The following is a 25,250-nucleotide window of genomic DNA, read 5'->3' as shown; positions in this document are numbered from 1 at the left end:
ATTAATTTAGTTACCAGTTAACAACTGTTTCGAAGAGGTACTCTCTCTAGTTTATAGTTCTATATTAACATATGGTATGGACATTTTTCAATTATAATAAAGGGAATAAGAAGAATATACATGCTAAAAGACAAACTTTAAACCCTTGAAAACCACCCCTTGGAGTTAAAATATTGCCAAAAGATTTCTTAGTGCGCCTCTAAAGGGCCAACTGAACATACCTACCAAATTTGAACGTTTTTGGTCCGGTAGATTTTTAGTTCTGCGAGTGAGTGAGTCAGTCAGTGAGTGAGTGCCATTTCGCTTTTATATAAATAGATTGTAGTATTTTTTACAATAAATGAATAAATAAATAATCTGCTTCATAAAAGAAACATATTCACGAGTTTAACACAGGTGAAGCATTTCATAGATACTCGACCAGGTACAGAATTAACTTGAGAGAGGATGCGCACCGGAGTAGCATGTATGAACGAGGTGTACGGAGCTCAGGTACACCTGAAGTTCGAATTATTTGAGGTACATGTAATTATATGAGGTACATTTGAAGTTCGAAATTCGAATGTACAACCTGTTGCCATCTCACTTGAAAGAATTATCAGGGAGGAAATTCAGAATTGAATTGAAAAGGAAGCTGCTGTCAATTGGTGCATATTCAGTGGAGGAGTTCAATGAATATTACAAACCTCAAATTGGAGGTTGAAGAGGATAGCACACATTTTCTTGAGGTATAAATTTGACAAATCCATATACCCCTATTGTAGGAGGTCAGTGGATGAAATGAAATTTAATATATTATTCATTTCTGTAATAATTCAATTAAATCAACTTAGTGGTGAGTTATTGTTCCAAAAATATGATTGCTACGATGTCAATCTTCACGTTGAAAGGAATATTTGATTTATTGGTACAAATCATAGATTTGAACAGGGATTTATTTATTTATTTATTCATTCATAAATGGAGACAACGGGGGTCACCCCAAGTCTGTCTCCTTTACATATTTGTCAAATCTATGATTTGTACCAATAAATCAAACATTCCTTTCAACGTAGAGATTATTTTTCAATGAATTCGAACTTTACTCACACCTAGAATTTTGTCTCTATTGCTATGATGCTCAATCTGTTTCCATCTCCCTGTTCAAGTCTATGATTTGTACCAATCATTCGAAGATTCTTAACAAATATTCTTTTCTCAATGAATTCATGATTTGTAGCGATAGATCAAAGATTCCTTTCAATTGAAATATTATTTTTGTCATAGTCATTCTCAGTTGTTTTCCATGCATGGAATCAAGCCGGTAAACAGCTGTTTGCAGAACAATTATGAACAATATGATTCTCATTACAGCATACCATAGAGAAACAATAGCGTAAGTGGTATCCCATGGTATAGGAAATTTATGTCGCAGCTTTTTACTGTTATCTCAAGCCGATTACTGTCGATTATTGTCAATTTTTACTGTTTTGTTGTGGTGATAGTGTACGAACGGCACAATTTGAGAGACTACCAGCGTCACACAGCTGCATAGGAAAGAACTACGTGAACTATCGGCTTGGGATAACAGAAAAAGTTGCGACATAAACGCCCTATACCATGGGATATCTACTTATGTTATCGTTCCTCTATGAGCATACTCTACTGTAATGAAACCATATGTTTTCTTTAAAGTCGAATATGTTTCCTAGTTCCGAAATAGGAACAGCAAAACTGCTACAAAAAAACCACCTCCAGCGCTCCAGGTGGACTTCCACAAAATTCCTGATTCCGAATTTGTAAACTAGGTTATGGTTATAGAATGCATGTAGTAACTTCAGCACAAGCAGGTAATGTTTTCTATTTCTCAATTATTCTTCTTCAGTTTATTATGACAAAATAGTATATTTCGCACCTAGGGCCGAAAATGAGACTTTTCCGGCTCGAAATCGGTTTTCAAGATAGACTAGAAAAGATTGAGAGCCGGAAAAACATTTTTGCCCATGGTGCGAACGCTATTTTTCGCCACACAGAAAATAAACAATAGATATATGAGAATAATTGTTCATTAAGCACTTCCGAAAGCAAAAGTGGAAGGTCATAGCTCTAGCAAATCTGAGGTAATCTGAATATCAGGAAATTGTCCAATTATTTTTATTTTTTATTCTGATTTGTTCAAATAACCTAAAAGATTATGTTAAATTATGTGGGAGGTTGAGTTTATACTTTTTTATTCTTTCAAATGACAATAATATGATATTATTATAAATGTTTTAATTATTGAATAATAAACACAAATAATGAAAAGTTTTTTGATCAGCTGTTTTAGCACACTTGAAATTTGGCCAATTTGAATGTCAACGTCAACAATGCTTGTTGTCATCGACCTAGGAAGTTTAGGTTAGAAGTTCTATCCTACTCTGAAAATCGAATTTGAATAGTTTATAATATATATCTTATCTGTATTTCAATCATCCAAATAAAATGATAGTATATTATTGCAGAATACTTCAATTCTAGAAGCATAACCTGATTCCGTTTCATTAACTATTTTGTAAACACGTTCACATCAAATCAGAATCAGCTGACTTCAAGGTTATTTTACAGCCCTAGGGCCGTAAAAATTTTACCGGCCTGGTCAGAATACAATCACTTTCGGCCCCCATATGACGTACGTAAACCAGCTCATTACATCTAAGTGGGGCGAAAAATAGTGTACTGTCAACCGCTCGTAACTTGGCTTCTGAGGTCTGAGGCATAGGGGGGAAATGAACGAGTGTCGCCATTTTGTTGACGACTCTGTAGTGTGACTACAAACCGTGCTCACTAATAAAGCTATTCACCATTCAGCTTTCAGTTTTGTTTCCACAGCTGACCGGAGTAAACGTCGAAATGTTGTGTTATTTTTTCATTAAGTTAGTAGCCGTTTTAAAATAGTTCGTGTCGGATCCTTATAGTGTAAGGACCTTAAGTTCCAAATTTCAAGTCATACCGTTAATTGGGAAATGAGATATCGTGTACACAGACGCGCACATACACTCATACACACACACACACACACACACATATAGACCAATACCCAAAAACCACTTTTTTGGACTCAGGGGACCTTGAAACGTATAGAAATTTAGAAATTGGGGTACCTTAATTTTTTCGGAAAGCAATACTTTCCTTACCTATGGTAAGGAAAGTAAAAACCCACCTTCAGCGCTCCAGGTGGACTTCCACAAAATTTCTGATTCGGAATTTGTAAACTAGGTTATGGTTATAGAATGCATGTAGTAACTTCAGCACAAGCAGGTAATGTTTTCTATTTCTCAATTATTATTCTTCAGTTTATTATGACAAAAAATTGTGTACGTTACTTGGACGTGATGTCTTTTGCAGTGCTCGAATGAAATTCTAGTCTCGGCTAACGTCTCGACTAGAGGGGCGTCATCATTCATCATACTCGCCTGCAAAAGGTCCCTTCCCGTCCATGTGACGTAAGATACTATTTCAAATGAATTTGAGATCTACTCACCCCTAGCACTTTGATTCGGTCGCAGAATATCCAGCCGACTAGCCAGTCCACGTCGTACCGATGGTTCATGACCAGGTAGCCATGCTCTTTGCCGTAATACTTGTCGAAATCATCTTTGTCTATGTAGATATGCACATCAGTACCTGACCACCACTCCGCCATGAACACTAGTTCTGAACAAAATCAAAATTAAATTCGTTAGCCAAATTCAAATACATTTATTTTACACACACACACAAGAAAAATGTTAAAACCTTTGCGGTAAGTAGATTAAGTTATTTAGAGATAAAGAAATCCTTTATCAACCAGTATAATGCTCAGAAATTCGTTAGTCAAATTCAAATATATTTAAATCACACACACAAAAAAACAATTGTGAAAACCTTTGCAATAAATAGATAACATTATTTAAAAATACAGAAAATCCCTTATCAACCATTACAATGATCAGATTAAAATGCTCAAATGCTCACGAAATTCGTTAGCCAAATTCAAGTATATTTATTTCACACATACAAAGAGCTTGTAAAAACCTTTGCAATAAATAGATAAAATTATTTAGAAATAAAGAAAATCCATTATCAAACAGAAAAATGTTCAAATTAAAATGCTCACACCTATATTGAGATTTACGTTAGTCAGTAAAAATGATAGGAACGTGTTGTTGCCACTTTTCCGTTTCCACCGCCTATAGTGAGGTCCACGTTATAATGACAGTGTCTGATTAGCAATGGTATTTCTATCATTGTCTATCATTCAACGAAGCTGATAGCAATATCCCTTTCTCGCTTTGCTATGCTTCCAGATCGTCTTTCAACAATTTAGAATTAATAATTGATTAACAATATATTTCAACTTAATTATGAAAACGCATTATGAAATTATTGAGAAATATAATCTCTTGCTTAATAAAATATAATTGATTATATTAAACGAGAATGAACAGTCAATATTATTACATCAATAAACCTGTATCAGATAACGTCTATAGAAGGCATTGACAAGACAGAGGATCGGCAACATTGTTCTCCTATCTTTTTCCACTGCCACTATAACGTGTACCTCACTATAGTATAGCGGTGGGGAATTAACACACATTAATCATAGTCAAGAATTCATAACATCAATGGAAGTTTATTGGATTAAATGATGGAATTCTGAAGATAAATTAATTCAATACAAATATCAGAACAATTTTCAAGTCGCTTGAAGCAATGAATATCAATCAGCAGCAAACCCCCAAATTGCATTATTACAGATTCTTACAAAAAAACCAACACTGTTTAAAATCCTACATTATCAGTTCATTCTGTTCTAATCGAATAATTCTTCTATTAAAACAGCAACATCAATGATCACAGGACACGAACATGTTCATGTGAATGGATCGTAATGAGAAAAACTCCCAAAATACTCGTTTTACTAATATTAGAAATGAGCTGTAACTCAGTCTTTCAATGACAGAAGTCAAGCCGGGAATAAACTTGTAGGTAGTAAAATTTGAAACGGTCGATAATTCAAATTAGTTATCAATGTGACCATTCAATTCATAGTGGAACCGTGAATATTTTTTTTCATTATTATCTCTTGACATGTTCGTAAAAATATGCTTGACTTATTGAGTATAATCAATGCATTGTGTGAGCCATCAACAATAAATAATAAATAACAGGGATTTGTAGACAAAAGTTGATTCACAAGAGAATATTGATTTGTATGATGACGTGCATGTTTTATTTATGGAATTATTCATAAATTTACAGTTTCTTCTTCTTTCTCCTTATTCTTCTCCTCTTTTGACACTTTTCTCTCACTTATTTCTTTCTTTCTTATTTTTAGCTCATACTTTGATATTTATTTACTGCTACCTATTTTATTTGTCATTCAAGTCCATATTTACATAAATAAAAAGATTGCATAGGAAGATATCCCATGGTATAGGTCGTTTATGTTCCAATTTTGTTGGGGTGAGAGTGTAAGAACGGCACATTATGAGAGACTACCAGCGTCACACAGCTTCACGAAAAAGAAGTACTTGGACTATCGGCTTGAGTTAACAGTGAAATTTGGAACATAAACGCCCTATACCATGGGATATCTTCTTATGCTATATTTTCTCTATGATATTGGTTAGCCCATTCCAAGAGATAAGAGTAAGAACAATGAATTTTTATTGATCACCGGTTTAATAAAGATGTAAATAGACATGAAATTGTGATAAATCATTTGTCATTCAATAGCAATTGAAGTTAGAATATGCAGTGTCTAGTTATTAGCTTGAATCTTGTTTTCCATGATCATGGAATTATCTTCATGTGTTTGGGCCAATGTAGAATGATATTTTCACACTGGGTTCTACTTCCCCTGGCTATATTTCAAATTCACTAATTTTCCAAACAAAAAATAACAAAATATAGTGAATAATAATGCTTGTGAAATTATACCTTTACAGCTACTGGGGGCTTCACACGAGAGAGACATAATCTTTGCAGATTGGTTGAGTTCAAAGCCACTGATCGGTGAGTGAACGATGAGATCGGTGAGTGAACGTGGCTCTGAACGAAGTACTGTTTTGTCGTTGAACGATGCATAAACTCACATGCAGCGCTAGATTATTTGGAATTGAAATCGGCCATTAAGGGGACAGCCTGGAAGATTATTACATACTAAAGATCTTGAAGATTTTTGTGATCTATAATATTACAAAAAATATATTATTGTATAATATCTCGCGCTAAAATACCTCAATGGAACCTTTAATTTCAAGTAAGAGCTAGCACTGGGAAGGCATAGGTATTGTGCGTTTATACCTCTTCAAGGTCTTTGGTCTAACTGATAAGAAAAAAAAAACGTCATATCCGGTTCGTTCACTGATCAGTTAATCGTACTTTTCCACCGATGGAATAGAACGTAAATAGAGTAGCTGAACGTAAACAGACATGGCTGAATATGAGATTGTTTACAAATGATGGACTCCACTATAATGTATTTGGGAGCAGAGAAATGAATGATTACATAAATTCAATAACATTTAAAATATTTTACAAAGCATTTAAAACTACTCCAATCACCTGATGGTTTTCCATTTCAATTGATTACAATGAAATAGGTTAAGTTCTAGTTTTGTTTACAAAATATGATCTACAGGGGAAACATCTGTCAGTCATGACTCATGAGCAACCGTTCAGCCACAGAATACACACAAAATGGAAGGTATCAATCTAACCAAGATTTGAGTGCACCAAGACCACGACACATGACTGCATCATCTTGTTAGAAATTAAAACTACTGCTGTATCACAATGCTACACTTTCTTTCAAGATGGCGGATTATAGCGTCAAGATACTAGCCGACTTTCCATTCTGTGGTTCATCTGTGATCAGGTTTTTTACTGAACGTAAAAAAACCCGATGGAATTGATCAGTGGCTTTGAACTCAACCAATGATGCTCAAAGATGGCTTGAGCGCGGGTAAGGGTATGATCACATTGAATGCGTATATGTGCAAGTGTAGGTCAGATTATGCATGAGCCGAAAAACACAATCTGGAAAGAGCCATTGAAACGGGCATGCATCTGCTCACTCTGAACGCAACCAGCAAGTGCACCCGTTCAGTGTAAGTGTTCCTATAGCTCACTCCAGATTTTGTTTCTCATCTGCACGCTTGGTCATGCATAACCAAGCGTGCACTTGCCTACATACGCATCAAATAGGTCGAGTAAATAAAAACTAGAATCTACTGACTGGCAACTGGTCATTAGATCAAGCCAATGTATACAAAATGTATTCTAGGTGCCTTGGATCAAGCTATTCTGAAAATAGACTCGAATCCTAGCATTTGCTTGAAAATAACTTTGAATTACAAAAGGCTGATTTACAGGCTGCCAGTCGGCTTGCTAGTTAAGGTAGCCAGTCACTGGATGTGACTAAAACAATACTACAGTATACGACTGGCACTGTGTAAACGGCTCACGCCAGTAACTGGAGAAGCCAGCAAGACAAGGACGCGCCAGCAGCTGGCAGATCCAGCAGAACAAATATTTTTGTTTACTGGCGCGACAGCTTCATGTCAGCCTCATCACAGCTTTATACTCTTGCGGGTCATTAGCATGAAGCTCTCTTATAATACTTATAATAGTATATACTATATAAAGTATTACAATACTTATAATACTTAAGACAAGAATTGTCTCTGATGCCCCCAAAGTCTTTTTGTCCATTCATTCTCGTATCCAAGTTTCTCGATCTTTCCGCTGTAACTCGTGGGTACATATTTCCAAAAGTTCTTCACCCAAAACCATACATATTCCACGCGCACACTTTAGAACGGCAACTCTGTGTGGCGTTTCTTACATTTGTTTAAAAACCAAGATCTGCACTACTTTCACATAAACCACGCTCACTATGGAACTACACCAACACATCTAACTTGTTCCAGTAGCTGGCAACGTGTAAACAGGGTACCGCTTAAAGCTGGCATGCCAGTCGTCGCTTGTCAGTGACCTTCCAGTCAATATCCAAACTGGCATGCCAGCCACTGGCACCGTGTAAATCAGCCTTTAGCAATTGCTAGCTTCTATTCAACCTACCTAGTGTGATCACACCCTAATGAGGCGGTTGATGATGAGAGATGAGTGGACCAACAGATTGAGGAGGGTTTCCAACATGATAATAAGTTTGATCACAAAGTTACAGAGTTACAAAACGTAATTCAGACTTGAAATTTCCAGAACAATTTCATTGAAAAGTGTGTCAGCAAGTAGCTCTATATTATACTTCTAATACTTCTATTTACTTATCACACTTCTGTAGTGAGGTCCACGTTATAATGGCAGTGGAGAAAGATAGCAGAACAACGTTGCCAATCTTCTGTCTTGTCAATTCCTTCTATAGACGTTAGCTGATACAAATTTATTGATGTAATATTAACTGTTCATTCTCGTTAAAAATAATCAATTATATTTTATTAAGCAATAAATTATATGATTCAAAAATTTCATAATGAATTTTAATGATTAAGATGAAATATTTTGTTAATTAATTATTAATTCTAGGCTACATTTTTAAGAGACAATCTGGCAACAGAGAAAATCGAGAAAGAGATAGCGCTATCTGCTTTATTGAATGAAAGACAAGAATAACAATACCATTGCTAATCAAACACTGCCATTATAACGTGGACCTCACTATATACTTCTATTTTTATTTTTTTACTTACGAGAGTAGAGTGAATAGGCGAGGTAGTAGTTGACTTTGCGATAAGCGTGCTTGCTGAAAGGCCTGAGTCCATAGTAGAGGACACATTGTGCCGCATTTATGACCAGACCCGACAGAAAGAAGTTCATCGCCATGAGGAAGGCGAGGCATCTCCCAATGGGAGACGACTTCAGTGCGCCTAGCATCTTCGCTTCTTCACAACTTGCTCACAAATCACCTGCAACAAAATAAATAACAGTTTATTATGAAAGAAAAGAAAATAGCAGTTATTATAATATAATTATACCATAGTATAAATATCTCTTCTATGTAAATAGAAAGAGAAATAAAAATCTCAATACCCTTTTTGAACTATTTTATCACAACATGTTTCAACATTTATGCCATTTTCAAGTGATATGAAGTAAATATTGAAAATGGCTCTAATGTCCGAAACATTACAAGTAGCCCTATACATAAAGGAGATTTCTTCCATGTTTAGTTTTGAAGCCTCTAAATTTGGAAATCCACTTTGTGAAAATACTTGAGGACTGAAAATTTTGTGAACTGAAGAACTACAAGAATTAACCTATTTCGGACTAAGTGTTATCTAAATTTGAGAGAAGAATAGCTCAAGGTTACCTTATTTTTCCTCTCCCTATCATTCCGTTAATGTACTTATTGTATAAATGAATAAATGCATATAGTATTATATAGAATTTATGATAGTATCATATTTTTTGTACAAATATTTGTGGAACCAGTTTTGCTTGAATATATTTTAAGATATCTATAGTCTGTTCATTGAAAGAAGAGAAAACCATTAAGTTTGCGCTTGTGTAAGTATACAAGTAATTACTCATATTAGCTATTAAAAGCTGATTTAAATATATAATAAGTAAAATTATAATTTAAGCTGAAAGTATAAAATAGTCTGATATGAGTCATTAGTTTTATATTACTTTCACAAGGACAAACATTATGTTTTGTCTCTCCTTTCGATGAACATACTACATGTAAATATTCATTGTTAATATGGAATCTATATAAATAAAAATTAAGCCTCAAATTTTGACATTCAATAACTTTTTTATGTGTGCACCGAATTTGATGATTTTTGTTTAGTTGTGTTTGTTATGTTCAGGAGCAGGTTTATGGCCTATCAAATTTATGATCAGACTTCAGGACTCTTTCCTACGGTCCTTCAAAGTTTACATGTAATCCTTATGGAAGAAGGATCCTTGTGAGCTGGCCATACACAGAAATAAAAATCAGCTGTTATAATCATTGCGTCATCCAACAGTCGTCGGTAGATCTGTTTTTCTATTTTTTTCTTTCTACTGATTCTCAAACTTTCAATTCTAATAATAATGCCGCGTTGCGAACAACGTCCAAACTTGGATCGTAGAACTCGAAATGCTTTAAATTTAGAATATGCACGGGAAAATTAGCAGCAAGGAGATATGCAATTCAATTTCCCAGCAAGCTGCATTCAACTATATTTAAAAATACAAACTGCTGTACAACTAACTAAACACATAGGAAGTCCATATTGAGATATAAAATACTGGAAAATTTTCATAAAAGTATAGTGAATCAGATTGAGCTAAGACTAAGCACACGTGAGGAGGCGCGGCTTGGTGATACAAAGTGTTGATCTTATGGAGATTGCCTTATTACACCGTTCCACGCCATGCCCGATTCAGTGTGTGTGAGTTGTTCCATTCAAACCAATATAAGCAAGAAGCAACTGGATGCAAAATGCCGCATCGCGCCTCCTCAGGTGTGCATCCAGCTAAAGTTTGTCATGAGATGCATTAACTATTTGGCGGTACGAAGTTCGCCGGCCAGCTAGTGATATGATAAATTTCATTCACTTCTAACTTAGTAATGCATGATTTTCATAATAAACTGATTTAATTTTTGCATTTTGGAGGGAGTAACGCCTCAGACTTCTCGGCTATCCTAGCCGGCAATTTAATTTAAAAATACATGGTGATTAACACAATCTCACTTCTGTGAATGATATTGTTTTACACTATGAATGAGAAAAACTGTAATCGGTATTTGAATCTACAAACAGAAAAACGACACCAGCGTTCAAATACCACATTGAAATTGATCATATAAAATAGAAATGACAAAATTGAATCTAATTTATTTAGAAGAAACAATGTCTATTTCTCATTTTAAATTCATCAAAACTTTATTATTTATTACTCAATTGTAAAAAGAATAAATAATAAAAAAAACTATTCTCATTTAAAATTCTTACTACAAAAATCTAAAGTCCATCCTTGTCCCTCGATTCGCTCGCGACTCAGTAGCATTCAATGTCAATAATAATTTGGCATTAAGAAATGCAAGCACGACTTATGGAGAGTGACTAGTGTTTGGAATATGATAAACGGTTTAGGAAGACCTTGGACTTGAATTAACAGCGAGATCGAAATTTTATTCATCTCTTCTCAATAGAACTTGAAAGAGTAAATTGAATTTAAAAAGTATCTGAGTGAGATGGGATGTGTGCTCGATGAGTAATAATAAATCAGTACTTTGCATGAATAGAGCTAGATGAAAGCAATTGCATATCTTGTTCACGAATCGATGATTCATGGGAATCAATTACTAATACTCCAGCTAAGAAAGCCGAATGGAAACGTCTATAAAATATCCGAAAGCGAGTATATTATCACATTTTACAATGAAAAATTAACTCGTAAGTTTAATCTATACTATAATAAAGGAAATAACTGGCTTATACACGTAGTACGGGATAAGAAGATTATGATTGACGCATCATCACATCTGAACTACCGGACTTGAAATTTTTCATATAGATTCTTAATTTACCGACGATGGTTATGGGTCTATTTTAAATTCTTGAAGATTTATATACAAGAATCTATACTACAATAAAGGAAAGAACTGGCTCATACACGTAAAGGATAAAAAATTATGTTTGACGCATCATCACATCTGAACTACGGTATTGGACTGATTAACTTGAAATTTTGCATATAGATTCTTAATTTACCTACGATGGTTAAGGGCCTATTTCAAATTCTTCAAGATTTCAGTAGGCCAAGTTTTCAGTTTGTCACGTTTTTAATTAAACAGGGTTAGCCTACCTGCTAGTCAGGTAAGCATTAACAACGACACATTTTTTCGATACTATTTAAGTGATACTGTTAAATGTTAATTTTGCCTGTTAAATGAAGCATATCATACTATTTATAACAACACATTTTTTCAATAATAGTCTTTTTAATCGAGAACATTTATTTGGGCAACCCATGTGTAGAATACCAAGATTTTCAACTATATTAAGTCTGTAAACAATCTTTGGATTTTTTTGTGTGAGATAAGCCTATTGTTCAACTAATCAGTATGTTTACACATCACATGCAGTGGTGACACACTTATAACTGTGTTATTACGTAGCCTATTATATGAGGAGCAACATTTTAAAAATAACTTATTTATTTTCTAGATTTATTTGATACTTGAGAACAAAATTACATGGGATAAGAGAATGAACATGAACTATAAAAGTGAGCTATAAAAGGTCATATTCTATATAAAAGGTATAAAAGCTATAAAAGGTCATTTGAGCTATATTCAAGTGAAAATTTGTAGCTAAATTAATATTGAAACATAGTTCAATTAAGGTACGTACAGACCTATGTGTCACTAACACTTTTCATCAGCTGTTGCTATTCTTATTATATTTGTATTATTGTACTTATACAGTAAAGCCCCGCTCACACACACACATAGATTTCTGTTCGTAAGCTATTTTGCCGTCCTTATAAATTGTATTAGATTAAACAGATGATTTCAAACTGATGATTTTGTCAAGTTCTGTTTAATCTGATAGAATTTATAAGGATGGCAAAATATTGTACGAACAAAAATCGATGTATGAGTGCGGGGCCTCAAGATACAGTTATAATACTTCAGCTGATGAAAAGTGAAACGCGCGTGTTTGTGGCGAATAAGTCTGTACACACCTCTACATTATATTACAACTTTAGTTCAAAATTCAAGCTATATGCTCAATTTTACGTACATTATCAAATGAATCAATTTCAAATTACCTCATCAGCATTATTGAAGTGTAAACATATCAACTAGGCTAATAACCTCAAATCTACTAGTAGTTCTGTGAACAGTAGACCTCACGCAGTATTCTCATCCACAGTACCTGATGTCAACTGTTTTAAATGTTAACAAACTCAGTTCACGTTTGAATTTGTATTCCATATGATATAATTCATCCAGTTCCGTGATGATCTTTCTATCTGATGAAAATTAATTTTTTAGAATCAAAAATATTATAATTTCTCCAGCATTATTTAGTTCATTTGTTTATTTTTATTCACCTATGATGGGCACGCATAATAATACCATGACTGCAAAACAAAATATTGAAACCAAAGACCTTAAAGCTGCGATTGGACCAAATTTATTAAAAAAAAAATTTAATAACTCAATCCTTTTAGATTATATAAGATTGAACATAACTTATCATACACATGATGAACATATGTGTTTGTCAACTTCCGTTCAATCTAATAAAATCTATAAGGATTAAGTTATAACCATTTTGTTAATAACTTTGGTGTAAACCCAGCTTAAAGATGCATACCTCTTTGATGTCTTTGATTGAAACCAAAGACCTTATACAAATACAATAATAGACTGGCTTCTCCACACATCTGTGTAATCACTTGTCAGCTGATTTATGATGAATAATTCTATAGTCTGATTTTTACTCTAATATTGGCGTATGAAGGAGGCTCCTTTTTCCTTTTATATTATCCTTGAAATGCAAAATTTCCAAAAAAAACCTTGTATATACGTCGACGCGCAATATAAAGGAACATTCCTGTCAAATTTCATGAAAATCTATTACCGCGTTCCGCCGTAAATGCGCAACATATAAATATATAAACATTTGAACATCAAGAGAAATGCCAAACTGTCGACTTGAATTTTAGACCTCACTTCGCTCGGTCAATAACAGCTTTAGTTCAAAATTAAAACTATATGCTCAATTGTACGTACATTATCAAATGAATCAATTGAAAGTTACCTCATCAGCAATAATGAAGTGTAAACATATCAATTAGGCTAATAACCTCAAATCTATATATATGATTTGTGCTCATATTGATGAGAGCTTTCACTTATGACCTCGTTAACCTTTCTTCTCGGCTATTTAATTTCCTTAATAGCTTTAGCTAATTCGAAATCCTCAACACTGATGTTGGAAATTCGCGATTATTCACGGTTAAATATTTGTTTAGCATCTGACAATGCAATCTGAGAGCCTCTGGGTTTTATTTATCTACCTCTTCAATGATCATACTTTCTCTGAAAACGTTTGCATTTGTAAGTAGTATAGAGAAAAGATAGAAAGAGAAAGAACACATAGAGAGAAGATATCCCATGGTATAGGTCGTTTATGTTCCAAATTTCAAGACGATTACTGTCGACTACTGTCTATTGTTACTGTGTTGTTGAGGTGAGTATATAAGAACGGCTCAGTATGAGAGACTACCAGCGTCAGATTGCTTCACGAAAAAGAACTACTTGGACTATCAGCTTGAGTTAACAGAGAAATTTGGAACCTGGACACTCTGTACCATGGAATATCTTATGTTATATTTTCTCTATGATTATACACTATTAATAAATTGTAATATTAATTGACCGAGCGAAGTGTGGTCTAAGATTCAAGTCGACGGTTCTTAATGTTTAAATGTTTATATGTTGCGCATTTAAGGCGAAACGCGGTAATAGATTTTCATGAAATTTGACAGGTATGTTCTTTTTTAAATTGCGCATCGACGTATATATAAGGTTTTTGAAAATTTTGAATTTCAAGAATAATATTAAAGGAAAAAAGAGCCTCCTTCATACGCCAATATTAGAGGAAAATCAGACTACAGAATTATTCATCATAAAGTAGCTGTCTAGTGGACTATAATACTACCCGTTCAAAAACATCGAACATCTTGAAAATGTATTTTCCATCAACGTTAGTAGACAGTTGACTATAATACTATCCGTTCAAAAACATTGAACATCTTGAAAATGTATCTTTCCATCAACGTTGTAGACAGTTGCAGCCAGACCTGATAACAGCGCTCACACTCACATTCCGGGACGACACGTCACGGTACGATAGGACGGAAAGCTCTATGTTTATTTAGGATTTTTCTAGACATTTTGAATTGATAAATTATTTAATCATTTTTGAGAAAAAATAACAACAGGTCAATGTATCTTACTGAGCGCGAGGTCTACTGTTCACAGAAATACTAGTATAGAATAGGCTACTATATTCCTTGAAAATCTTATCAGGATAAGAATAGGAGCACCTCACAGGGATAAGAATAAACCATAGGGTTGGTCCTAGTGGTGAGGAGCTTTACAAACTTCGGTCTGCTAGCACCGCCTGGTTCTTGGGTTCGAATCCCGTCGATGGCATGAACGTTCGATCATCTCAACAATTCACCCTGACACTTTCTATTACCCAAGCACAAGCAAAACGCTCATATGGCACTCAACAAGCACTAGGACAATTGACTTGAGTTAACAGTGAAATTTGCAACATAAACGACCTATACCATGAGAAATCTTCTTGTGCTATCTTCTCTCTATGGTAGTATATAGGTATAGTGTGACATTGTATAAATGGGCATTCATGTTATAAGAGATTCTGACTAACTGTTTTAAGTGTATATGACTATAATAGTGGGCAAATTTTCAAGATTTGGGTTGGAACTTGGGTAGAGTTCTATTGGTTGAAGTAGCCTACAAATTAAGTATTAAAATAGAGAAGATAGAAGGTTATATTCTCTATGCTCTATGGTATTACTCAATTAAGTGTTGTCTTCTATCAACATTATAATGAGGCAATTCCTTGTAGGCTACAATATTCTATTTCAAGGATTTAAATGAAAACAAATTCTATTATTTTTTCATGCATTACAAAATCAATACAGGGATTTAAATGAGAACAAATCTTCATTATTTTCTTATGCATTACACAGTAGAAAATCAATACAAAATTGGGGGAAATTCACCTTTAAAGACTGTTTTAAATATGTTGTGCTACAATAAATATTGAAAGGATGCTATGGTTTTTAATTTTTATCGTATTTTCAAATTTTCATTTACAGTTGCCTAAAAGATGAATTATTAACTACTATTAGATTAAGTGCCATTTGCACAGTGACAGTTCAAACTAAATTTCATCTTAAACTGGATTATATCCGTATCAGGTTTTGTTCGTTATTAGGTGGTTCATTTTGAGTTTAAGCCACCAGCTGATTGAATTCAGTTTAAGCTTTGACTTTACATCGGCCCTTAGAGAACAATGTGTGAGGGATAAAAACGTTTCAACTATCATATAAATATAACCATAGAGAAACAATAGCTTGAGTAGATAACCCATGGTATAGGGCGTTTATGTCGCAACTTTTACTCTTATCTCAAGCCGATAGTCCACGTATTTCTTTCCCAAAAAGCTGTGTGACGCTGGTAGTCTCTCATATTGTGCCATTCATACACCCTCACCCCAACAAGACAGTAAAAATCTACAATAATAATCGATAGTAATCGACTTGAGATAACAAAGTTGCGATATAAACGCCCTATACCATGGGATATCTACTTACGCTATTATTTCTCTAGGAAATAACTTACCAAATCAAACTGATATCCCTAAATCCTTGATGGGAAAAAATCCAGAAGTTGAAACTATTTTGGGATAAGAACTTTTTGAATATCACATAGAACCATCACACAAAAATTCACTAAAATATTCGCAATCTTGAAAACATATCACGACTGCAGTGAATGTAAAGAAGCTACAGAAATTCTGCTCGCAGAAAAACTCTTCTATAATGCGATCAATAAATTATGGGTGACCTTTTCAATAAAACTCAGCAATGATACGTTAGACAATCAGCGGTTAAGGTTATCTCCAGATTAAATAATATTTTTGATGAGCTTTCCAATTAACGTTTACTATGAATTTCAGTCAAGAGTGAAATGACCCATCTGACGTCATTCACTAAAACAGATTTTAATAACTAGTTGTTAACAATAGTTGCACGCAGTTGTCATTAGATGATGTTGCAAGATAACAATTTTATTGGTTAATGGGATATATACATCCTACAACAGTCGATAATGTAATTTTAATTTAGATTATGTTACTACAGAACGATCAAATTCTGATAGATAAATTAATTGAACGTACGATTTATTTCCGTCCCTATAAATTGATTATATTAGATTGAATAGATTGTTTTTCAAGTTCCGTTCAATCTAGTAGAGTTTATAAGGACGACAAAAAATCGAACGACTAGAAATCTATAGGTGTAGAGATAGTATATTTAGCCTAATTGATTAATTACTTATATTGAATGTTCACTACATGGCATGGATAAGATTTTTGTATTTTAAACAATGAATCACAGATAAATGAGTCAACTATTAACTCACTAAAAACAAATTATAACAATCCACAAGTGGTCTATGTAAGTACGCCTTGTAACGAATAAAAGTGATAGCAGAGACAAATGTTAATAATAGAGAAATAGAAAAGAATCAAATTCTATGAGAAGAAACAACTAAGCTCTATTAGAAATAACTAATAAAAGTAACAAGAAAGTATTTATTGGATACGAACAAAGACTCTACTAGATTCAAAATAAAAATAATTCCACTGTTTGTTGATTAAATCAACAAGGTTTGTTTATTCAAGATTTACCTTCATATTACTACATTGAACATCACACAAACACATACACACAACACACACTCACGAGTCTACCTACACTACTATAGTGAGGTCCAGGTTATAATGAAAGTGTTTGATCAGCAATGGTATTGCTATCTTGTCTATCATTCAACAAAGCGTATAGCGCTATCTCTTTCTCGCTTTGCTCTGTTGCCAGACCGTCTTTCAACAATGTAGAATAATTGATAATAAATTAACAAAATATTTCATCTTAAATATGAAAATTCATTATGAAATTATTAAAAAATATAATTTCTTGGTTTATAAAATATAATTGATTATTTTAAACGAGAATGAACTGTTAATATTACATTAATAAACCTGTATCAGCTACCATTTATGGAAGACAAAAGATCGGCAACGTTGTTCTCCTATCTTTATCCACTGCCATTATAACGTGGACCTCACTATAGCATTGGTGTGATAAAAACATTCTATAGTGAGGTCTAGGTTATAATGGCAGTGGAGAAAGATAGGAAAACAACGTTGCCGATCCTGTGTCTTGTCAATCAATGCCTTCTATAGACGGTAGCTGATACAGGTTTATTGATGTAATATTAACTCTTCATTCTCGTTGAAAATAATCAATTATATTTTATTAAGCAAGTAATTATATTTTTCAATAATTTTATAATGAATTTACATAATTCAGATGAAATATTCTGTTACTTAATTATTAATTCTACATTTTTGAAAGACGATCTGGCAACAGAGCAAAGCGAGAAAGAGATAGCGCTATCCGCTTTGCTGAATGATAGACAAGGATAGCAATACCATTGCTAATCAAACACTGCCATTATAACGTGGACCTCACTATAGAAGCAACGAGTCAACATGGACTGGATGTAAATAAAAATAGAGACAACATATTCAACAGCTTCTAGTCAGCTAATAAAAATAGAGGCAAGATATTCAACAGCTTCTAGTCAGCTTCTATTCTATGGAATCATCTATGATGAGAATGCTAGACTCATTCAAAACCAGTTTCAAGCCTATTTTATTCAGAGTTTCAATAATGATAAGTTGCATCACTGTCTCAATCTGGTTTTCTCGGTCAAATAGTAGAAGAGGACGACCCAGGACTTATTTTAGCAACATTACGATATTGTAACCAGTCTTCAGTTATAGACTGGTTACAATATAGTATTAATTTTCGTTTCCTTTAATAGAGAAGACATTCGTTCAATAATATAAAAAACAATACTGTTATGTAAATGATAAACGATGTACCATGACATACAATGTTGGTAGATATAGCGAGGTCCACGTTATAATGGCAGTGGAGAAAGATAGGAGAAAAACGTTGCCGATCCTCTGTCTTGTCAATGCCTTCTAAAGACGTTAGCTAATACAGGTTTATTGATGTAACATTAAGGCTGTGCAAAGGCTAAAAATAAACTTTCTACTGGTGATATTTTTTCAAGTTTTTCGATCTGTATATCATTAAGCTATCAAAATGAAAAAGTATTCTCAGAAAAACATTTTTTTCCGATCATTACTTTTTGAGATATGAGCGACTGAGTTTGAATTTTTGGTAGAGAACATTTCAAATTCTGTACGATATAAATCCATGAGATTTAGAGGATGAATTCTTCATGTTATTGTTGATCTAGTAAAACAAAAATTTTCTGAAAATATCAATTTTTGGAAAAGTTATTCAATTTACCAAAAATAACTCAACTAAAATTATTTTTGGTTATTCTTAGTAAATTGAATAACTATCTTAGAAATTGATATTTTCAGAATTTTTTTGTTTTACTAGATCAACAATACCATGTGGAATCTATCCTCTAAATGTCAGGGATTTATCTCTTACCGAATTTGAAATGCTCTGTCCCAAAAATTTAAACTTTAGGCGCTCATATCTCAAAAAGTAATGATCGGAAAAAAATGTTGTCCTGAGAAAACTTTTTAATTTTGATAGCTTGATGATATACAAATCAAAAAACTTTGGAAAATATCACGAGTAAAAAGTTTATTTTTAGCCTTTACACAGCCGTAACTGTTCATTCTCGTTTATAATAATCAATTGTTAAAAGACGATCTGGCAACAGAGCAAAGCGAGAAAGAGATAACGATATCCGATTTGTTGAATGATAGACAAGGATAACAATACCATTGCTAATCAAACACTGTCATTATAACGTGGACCTCACTATAGAATAGTTAACTTGAAAAAAATCCACTACATGTTTCTACTTGTAGTGAATAGAGGTGTGTGTGTGTGTGTGTGTGTGTGTGTGTGTGTGTGTGTGTTGTGTGTGTGTGTGTTGTGTGTGTGTGTTTAGTGCTAGAAACACACTAGAATGGTCGAACAACTGAACTATAGTGAGGTCCTCGTTATGATGGCAGTATTCGATTAAAAATGGTGTTGCTAGCCTTGTCTATCATTCAACAAAGCAGATAACGCTATCTTTCTTTAGCTTCGCAACGTTGCCAGTAGTTTTTTAACAATGTAGAGATATAATCAATTAACAAAATATTTAATCTCAATATAATATTATGAAAATTTATTAAAAAATCATTGCAAAATACATTTTCTTGGTGATTTATTTATTTTTTAAGGGCAAACTCTTCACGAGTTTTTTAAGCCCAGGTGATAATAAGGGGATAAATGACAATGCCATACAAACGCTTCCGTTTGTGAAGATAAATGAATGAGAGATGATGAATAGAATAATCTGGTTAAAATATTAATTGATGATTTTAAACAAGAATGACCAGTTAATATTACATAAGATATACCGTTATCTGCTATCCTCCATAGAAGGTCATGGAAAGGCAGAGAATCGGCATCGCTGTCTCCAATCTTTCTCTAGTGTCATTATTGCAAGACCTCACTATAGGGTCGCATGTTTCACAAGAAAACCTCTCTGAAAGCACTGCATCGACTGAGCCTGATCATCAACTTGGCAACCGCACTTCTTTCTATAACTATATCCATCACACTTATTGGCTGAACTGGCTCTCCATCTGTCTCTACTCCGCATATCCCTACAAGTCGGAGATTTTTTTTGAATTCTAGTATACGCCACACTATTGCCGAGTCTCTCGCCAAATAGCCAACACTAGAAGCTTGTGTTCGCCCTGTCATTCACAATGTAATGTGACTAGAAGACGAGCGCCCCATCAGGATTAGTGGTAGGTAATGACGGTGCCACACTCTTGCCAAGTGCGCAAAAATGATGACGAGCTCGAGAGTGTAGATTGCTACTGTTCCACCACTCGTATTTGCTCGTCTCGTCTACGTAAAAATCAGAGCAAAGGCAAGCCAAGACGAGTGAAGGCGAGCGGAGGCACAGTAGTCATCCACACTCTCGCCCTCGTCGTCATTAAATTTGTGCGCCCAGTAAGAGTGTGGCGCCGGCATGGTCATTACAAGCTAAGTAGTGTTATAGAATGTTAAGTAAATTGTATGGATTTTTGCTGGTGGGGAGTCCCTTGCGGGAAGCTCCCACCTCGCCTGAATATATAATTTAAGTCATCAACGGCTCAAATTATAACTGTCATACTCCAGCCGGGACCGACAATTAACTTGCCTATCCGATAACTCGGGTAGTGTGTAAAAGTGAAATGTTTTTCCAGAAATATGATTGATCACACTTACCTATGACAAAAATTGAAGATTATATCATTGACCTGGCTTATCAAAATCAACAGGCCACTCTAAGCTGAAACAAAAATGTTCATTAATGTTCTCATTATTTATTCATTCAAAATGCATAAATTATCTTGTAGGTTAGATTCTTTTCAATATTGCCTATCTAATCTACTATTCTAGCCTACATAATGTCAATTAAACTCATTAAACAAAGTAATATACCTCCTACAGGTATATACTTTAGCTATTCCTATTTTTCTAATAGAGTATTCAAGTTTATCATTCTTAGGCTATTTATATAGGTATTATCTATGAAAACACATAGCTTACTGTGATTTCTAAACAATACTTTAGGGAGCAGTCAAAAAGTATACAGTTAAAACAATTTATTGACCAACTACTGGTTTTCAGAATACTAATAACCAGAGTTACAAAAACATAAACAAGCATAAATTACTAAGAGCAAAATGCTTGGTCATTATAATTATCAATACAACGTAGTTAACCTGATTTAGAAAAGATCCCAATTATAAAAGCTTGTAATCAATTTTTAGATCTCATGTTATATGTGATAAATTCACATTGAAAACTAACCTAAACATTTTAATAAGATAGCAATGTTATTAAACTAGCCTAGTTTATGGTCAAAGATAAATCACCTTTCTTCATCAAAATGCTTGGAGGTTAATCAAGCAATAGGATCAAAAAGAAACTAATAGCAAGAAATTGGCTATTTACAAATTGCTATATTGAATTATCTACTTACTGAAATCGTTTTCCATCTTCTACAACATAATAAATGAAGATACAAAACACCAATGTCCAATGAAAATGAAATAATCCGAGAGCAAAATTTTGTTACTGACCTACCAAACCAAAATCGAAATCTACGATCTGCTATTCTCGACTCTTGACATCGATAACTACAAGGTTCAACTATCAACCATCGATAGCTTTTCGATTGTACAGATCCCGCCAACCGCCAAATTTGAAATACAGGGGAAGTGGATCTATAATAACTAGTCTAAAAAGGTAATAATAAAAACAATACCTTAGAGTTTTTTTCAAAGTAATTTTGAAAGAATCAACCTGAAACTTATTCTGGAACATTACTATTTTAATTTAGGCGTTATAGAAAACCGGTAGCTCTTCCAAAAATCATTAGAAAACATATTTTTATTAATGTGGTCACTTCCCTCTTTTGCATGATCTTTATTTCAATCGTTGGTCAGGGCAGACGGCCTCATGATGTCAAATCCAAGGCTCAAACGCTCTTTTCTGAGGCCAAAAACTGGTTAGCCAATAATAAGATGAAGCTGAATGAGATCAAAACTCTGGAGATTTAATAATAAAAATTTTACATGTACATAATAAGATTATTGCATGTACTCTCAGTAGAACAGATACTCTTGATGCTGAGCCTTTGACATTACTTGGGTTTTGGTATTGATACCAAACTATCATGGGAGTCACATATTACCAAAGTTTGCAAAAGGGCTTTCTAGATTTGTTTTTCTGCTCCGGAAAATGAGGGGCTGCTCAGTGTTGATCGCCTGCTGATGTTGTGGTATTTGCCAGCCACATTCAGTACAGCAACTTGATATGGCGGCACTCGGTGCATATGAGGAACATACTCCTGCTCCAGAAGAAGGCAATCCGTGTAATGACATGTAGTGATTAAAAACAATGGATATGCTATTATTAAAAATCAATTTAATTGTTGAGAATAAAAGAACTAAATTAAATTAAATCCATAAAAAAAATAAAATTAAATATAATTAAAAACATACTTCATAAGAAAATATGATGCACACTGCCAGCTCATATTTCAGCGTTTGGGTATCCATACAGTTCATGGCCTGTAAATATTGTCATCGCTCCTACATGTCAGGAAAAACATCTACACATTCACCAGATGAGAGGAAGTGCAATCACATGGAACTCGAGGGAGGGTCGACTTGGATGTGCCGCGCTGACGCCTGTCAGGAGTGAAGGATAGTTTTCGGGTGTTGGCTGTGCGGTTCAACTCCCTGCCAGACTCAGGGCGCATGCTCTGTAAATGTATTCAGGAACTCAATGTTTACTTTACAAATTATGTAAAGTAATCTAATAAATTTTAGTCTGAGACACAGTGCGATTGTGCCACATTTGTTTATAGGGTAATGATTGTATACGAAACAGATTCTGTGAAATTACTTGGCCTAGAGCTAGATTTAAAGTTTGTGTGGGATGAGCATGTAAATGTAATAGAGTGAGTAGCGAGATCTTTTTGTGATAAGAAATATGGTAAAATTTGTACCATTATCTGTTTCAAAGATGGTTTACTTTGCATTGTTTCACTCCCATGTTGCTTATGGGATAGAGTTATGGGGAAGCACTGCAGATTTGCACTTCCAAAAAATATTTAAATTGCAAAAAAGAGCTATTCGCTATTTGGCTGGATTCAAATTTAATGAGTCATGTAGAGAGGCTTTCGTCTATTTGAACATTCTAACTCTACCCTCAATTTATATTTTCAAATTATTAGTCTTCACTCACGACCATATTTCTCAGATCTGGCAACAAACGCTGACATCCACAATCATAATACTAGAGGCAGAAATAAATTAGCTTTAAGACAGCACAGGCTTCAACTGTATGAGAAAAATGCCTTCTTACATTGGCTCAAAGCTTTACAATAATTTACCAATTGAGCTGCAGTCCCTAACAAACAAGAATATATATTCAAAAAGAAATTATACAGCTTTCTTGTTGCAAAAGCTTATTTAGTTTCAATGATTATTTCTGTGATACATGATTGAAGCATCTATAATAATACATTTCTATGTCCTGCACTACTTTTAAAACCTACTTTATGTATCTGATGTCTTTGTACTGGTGCTTATTATGTCCATTGATGTGAGTATTTTCAACAATTCCTCAAGGAATGACCTGTGACTAGACAATATTCAAATGTATATTGTATTATATGCTGTGTTGAATAAAGAGATTATCTTATCTTATATGAATAAAACCAGAGCAAATGCTCATGAGCAAGAGCATGGAGCATAAGGTTTTGCTCATGAGCAAAAGGTAGAAGCAAAAGCATCTGCTCATTTTTATATGAATAAGCTTTACCTTATACTCTTACCTTATGCTCCTAAACTCTGGAGCAAATGCTCACGTATTTTAAAGATTTTTCATCAGCTGATTCGCTTTTGTAGCCTTACTTTGTTTTTATAGCTCACGGAAGCGCTAAATATGCAAGTAGGGTGCACTGTCCCAATACCTACTATTACTTAGGTAATAGTAGGTATTGACTGTCCACTGCTTGTGTTTGCGTCGTCTGCTCTGTTTTCTATTTATGAATGGAGTTTTAGGTTGGTTGAGTTTAGAATTTTGAAATAATAGCGTGAAAAAATGTCATCTCTATAATAATCTTTAGCATATTCTTATAATATCAATAGCCTTTTTATAATTGTCTACACTCTCATCTTTTTAAATGCCTATTTCCTATTCTGTGATGGTTATCTTTATATCGGATAGTTATCTTTTGTATTTATCCTTTTGCAGGAATAATGGTGATATAAATCATGGTTGAATCTAAAAAAGATTTTTTAGTCTTCAACTATTGGTTGTGATCGTGTCTAGTATAGTTTCACTCCCATGTTGCTTATGGGATAGAGTTATGGGGAAGCACTGCAGATTTGCACTTTCAAAAAATATTTAAATTGCAAAAAAGAGCTATTCGCTATTTGGCTGGATTCAAATTTAATGGGTCATGTAGAGAGGCTTTCGTCTATTTGAACATTCTAACTCTACCCTCAATTTATATTTTCAAATTATTAGTCTTCACTTACGACCATATCTCAGATCTGGCCACAAACGCTGACATCCACAATCATAATACTAGAGGCAGAAATAAATTAGCTTTAAGACAGCACAGGCTTCAACTGTATGAGAAAATGCCTTCTTACATATTGGTTCAAAGCTTTACAATTAATATTTACCAATTGAGCTACAGTCCCTAACAAACAAGAATATATTCAAAAAGAAATTATACAGCTTTCTTGTTGCAAAAGCTTATTATAGTTTCAATGATTATTTCTGTAATACATGATTGAAGCATCTAGTAATAATAAATTTCTATG

At 33.8% G+C, this 25,250-nt stretch overlaps 1 protein-coding gene across 3 annotated transcripts in view; it reads right to left on the bottom strand.

Annotated features, from left to right (window-relative positions):
- LOC111048382 (1-acyl-sn-glycerol-3-phosphate acyltransferase gamma) overlaps nt 1-22,022 on the bottom strand; it is a 43,250-nt gene extending 21,228 nt beyond the window's left edge. Inside the window, exons 1-4 of one of the 3 annotated variants that reach the window (XM_039437359.1) lie at nt 21,887-22,022; nt 21,127-21,190; nt 8,721-8,936; nt 3,503-3,675 (exon numbers count right to left, since the gene is read on the bottom strand). In XM_039437359.1, the coding sequence (XP_039293293.1) occupies nt 3,503-3,675; nt 8,721-8,904 (357 nt within the window). In that variant the 5' untranslated portion in view covers nt 8,905-8,936; nt 21,127-21,190; nt 21,887-22,022. Of the gene's footprint in view, nt 1-3,502; nt 3,676-8,720; nt 8,937-16,417; nt 17,413-21,126; nt 21,191-21,779; nt 21,798-21,886 lie in introns of those variants that run through there. The other 2 variants (XM_039437361.1, XM_039437360.1) reach the window with 2 other exon arrangements.
- Between the last annotated feature and the right edge of the window lie 3,228 nt (nt 22,023-25,250).

Source organism: Nilaparvata lugens, chromosome 11 (genome assembly GCF_014356525.2).
Source record: "Nilaparvata lugens isolate BPH chromosome 11, ASM1435652v1, whole genome shotgun sequence".
NCBI classification, from domain to species: domain Eukaryota; kingdom Metazoa; phylum Arthropoda; class Insecta; order Hemiptera; family Delphacidae; genus Nilaparvata; species Nilaparvata lugens.
This window is presented reverse-complemented; position numbering and strand designations above follow the sequence as displayed.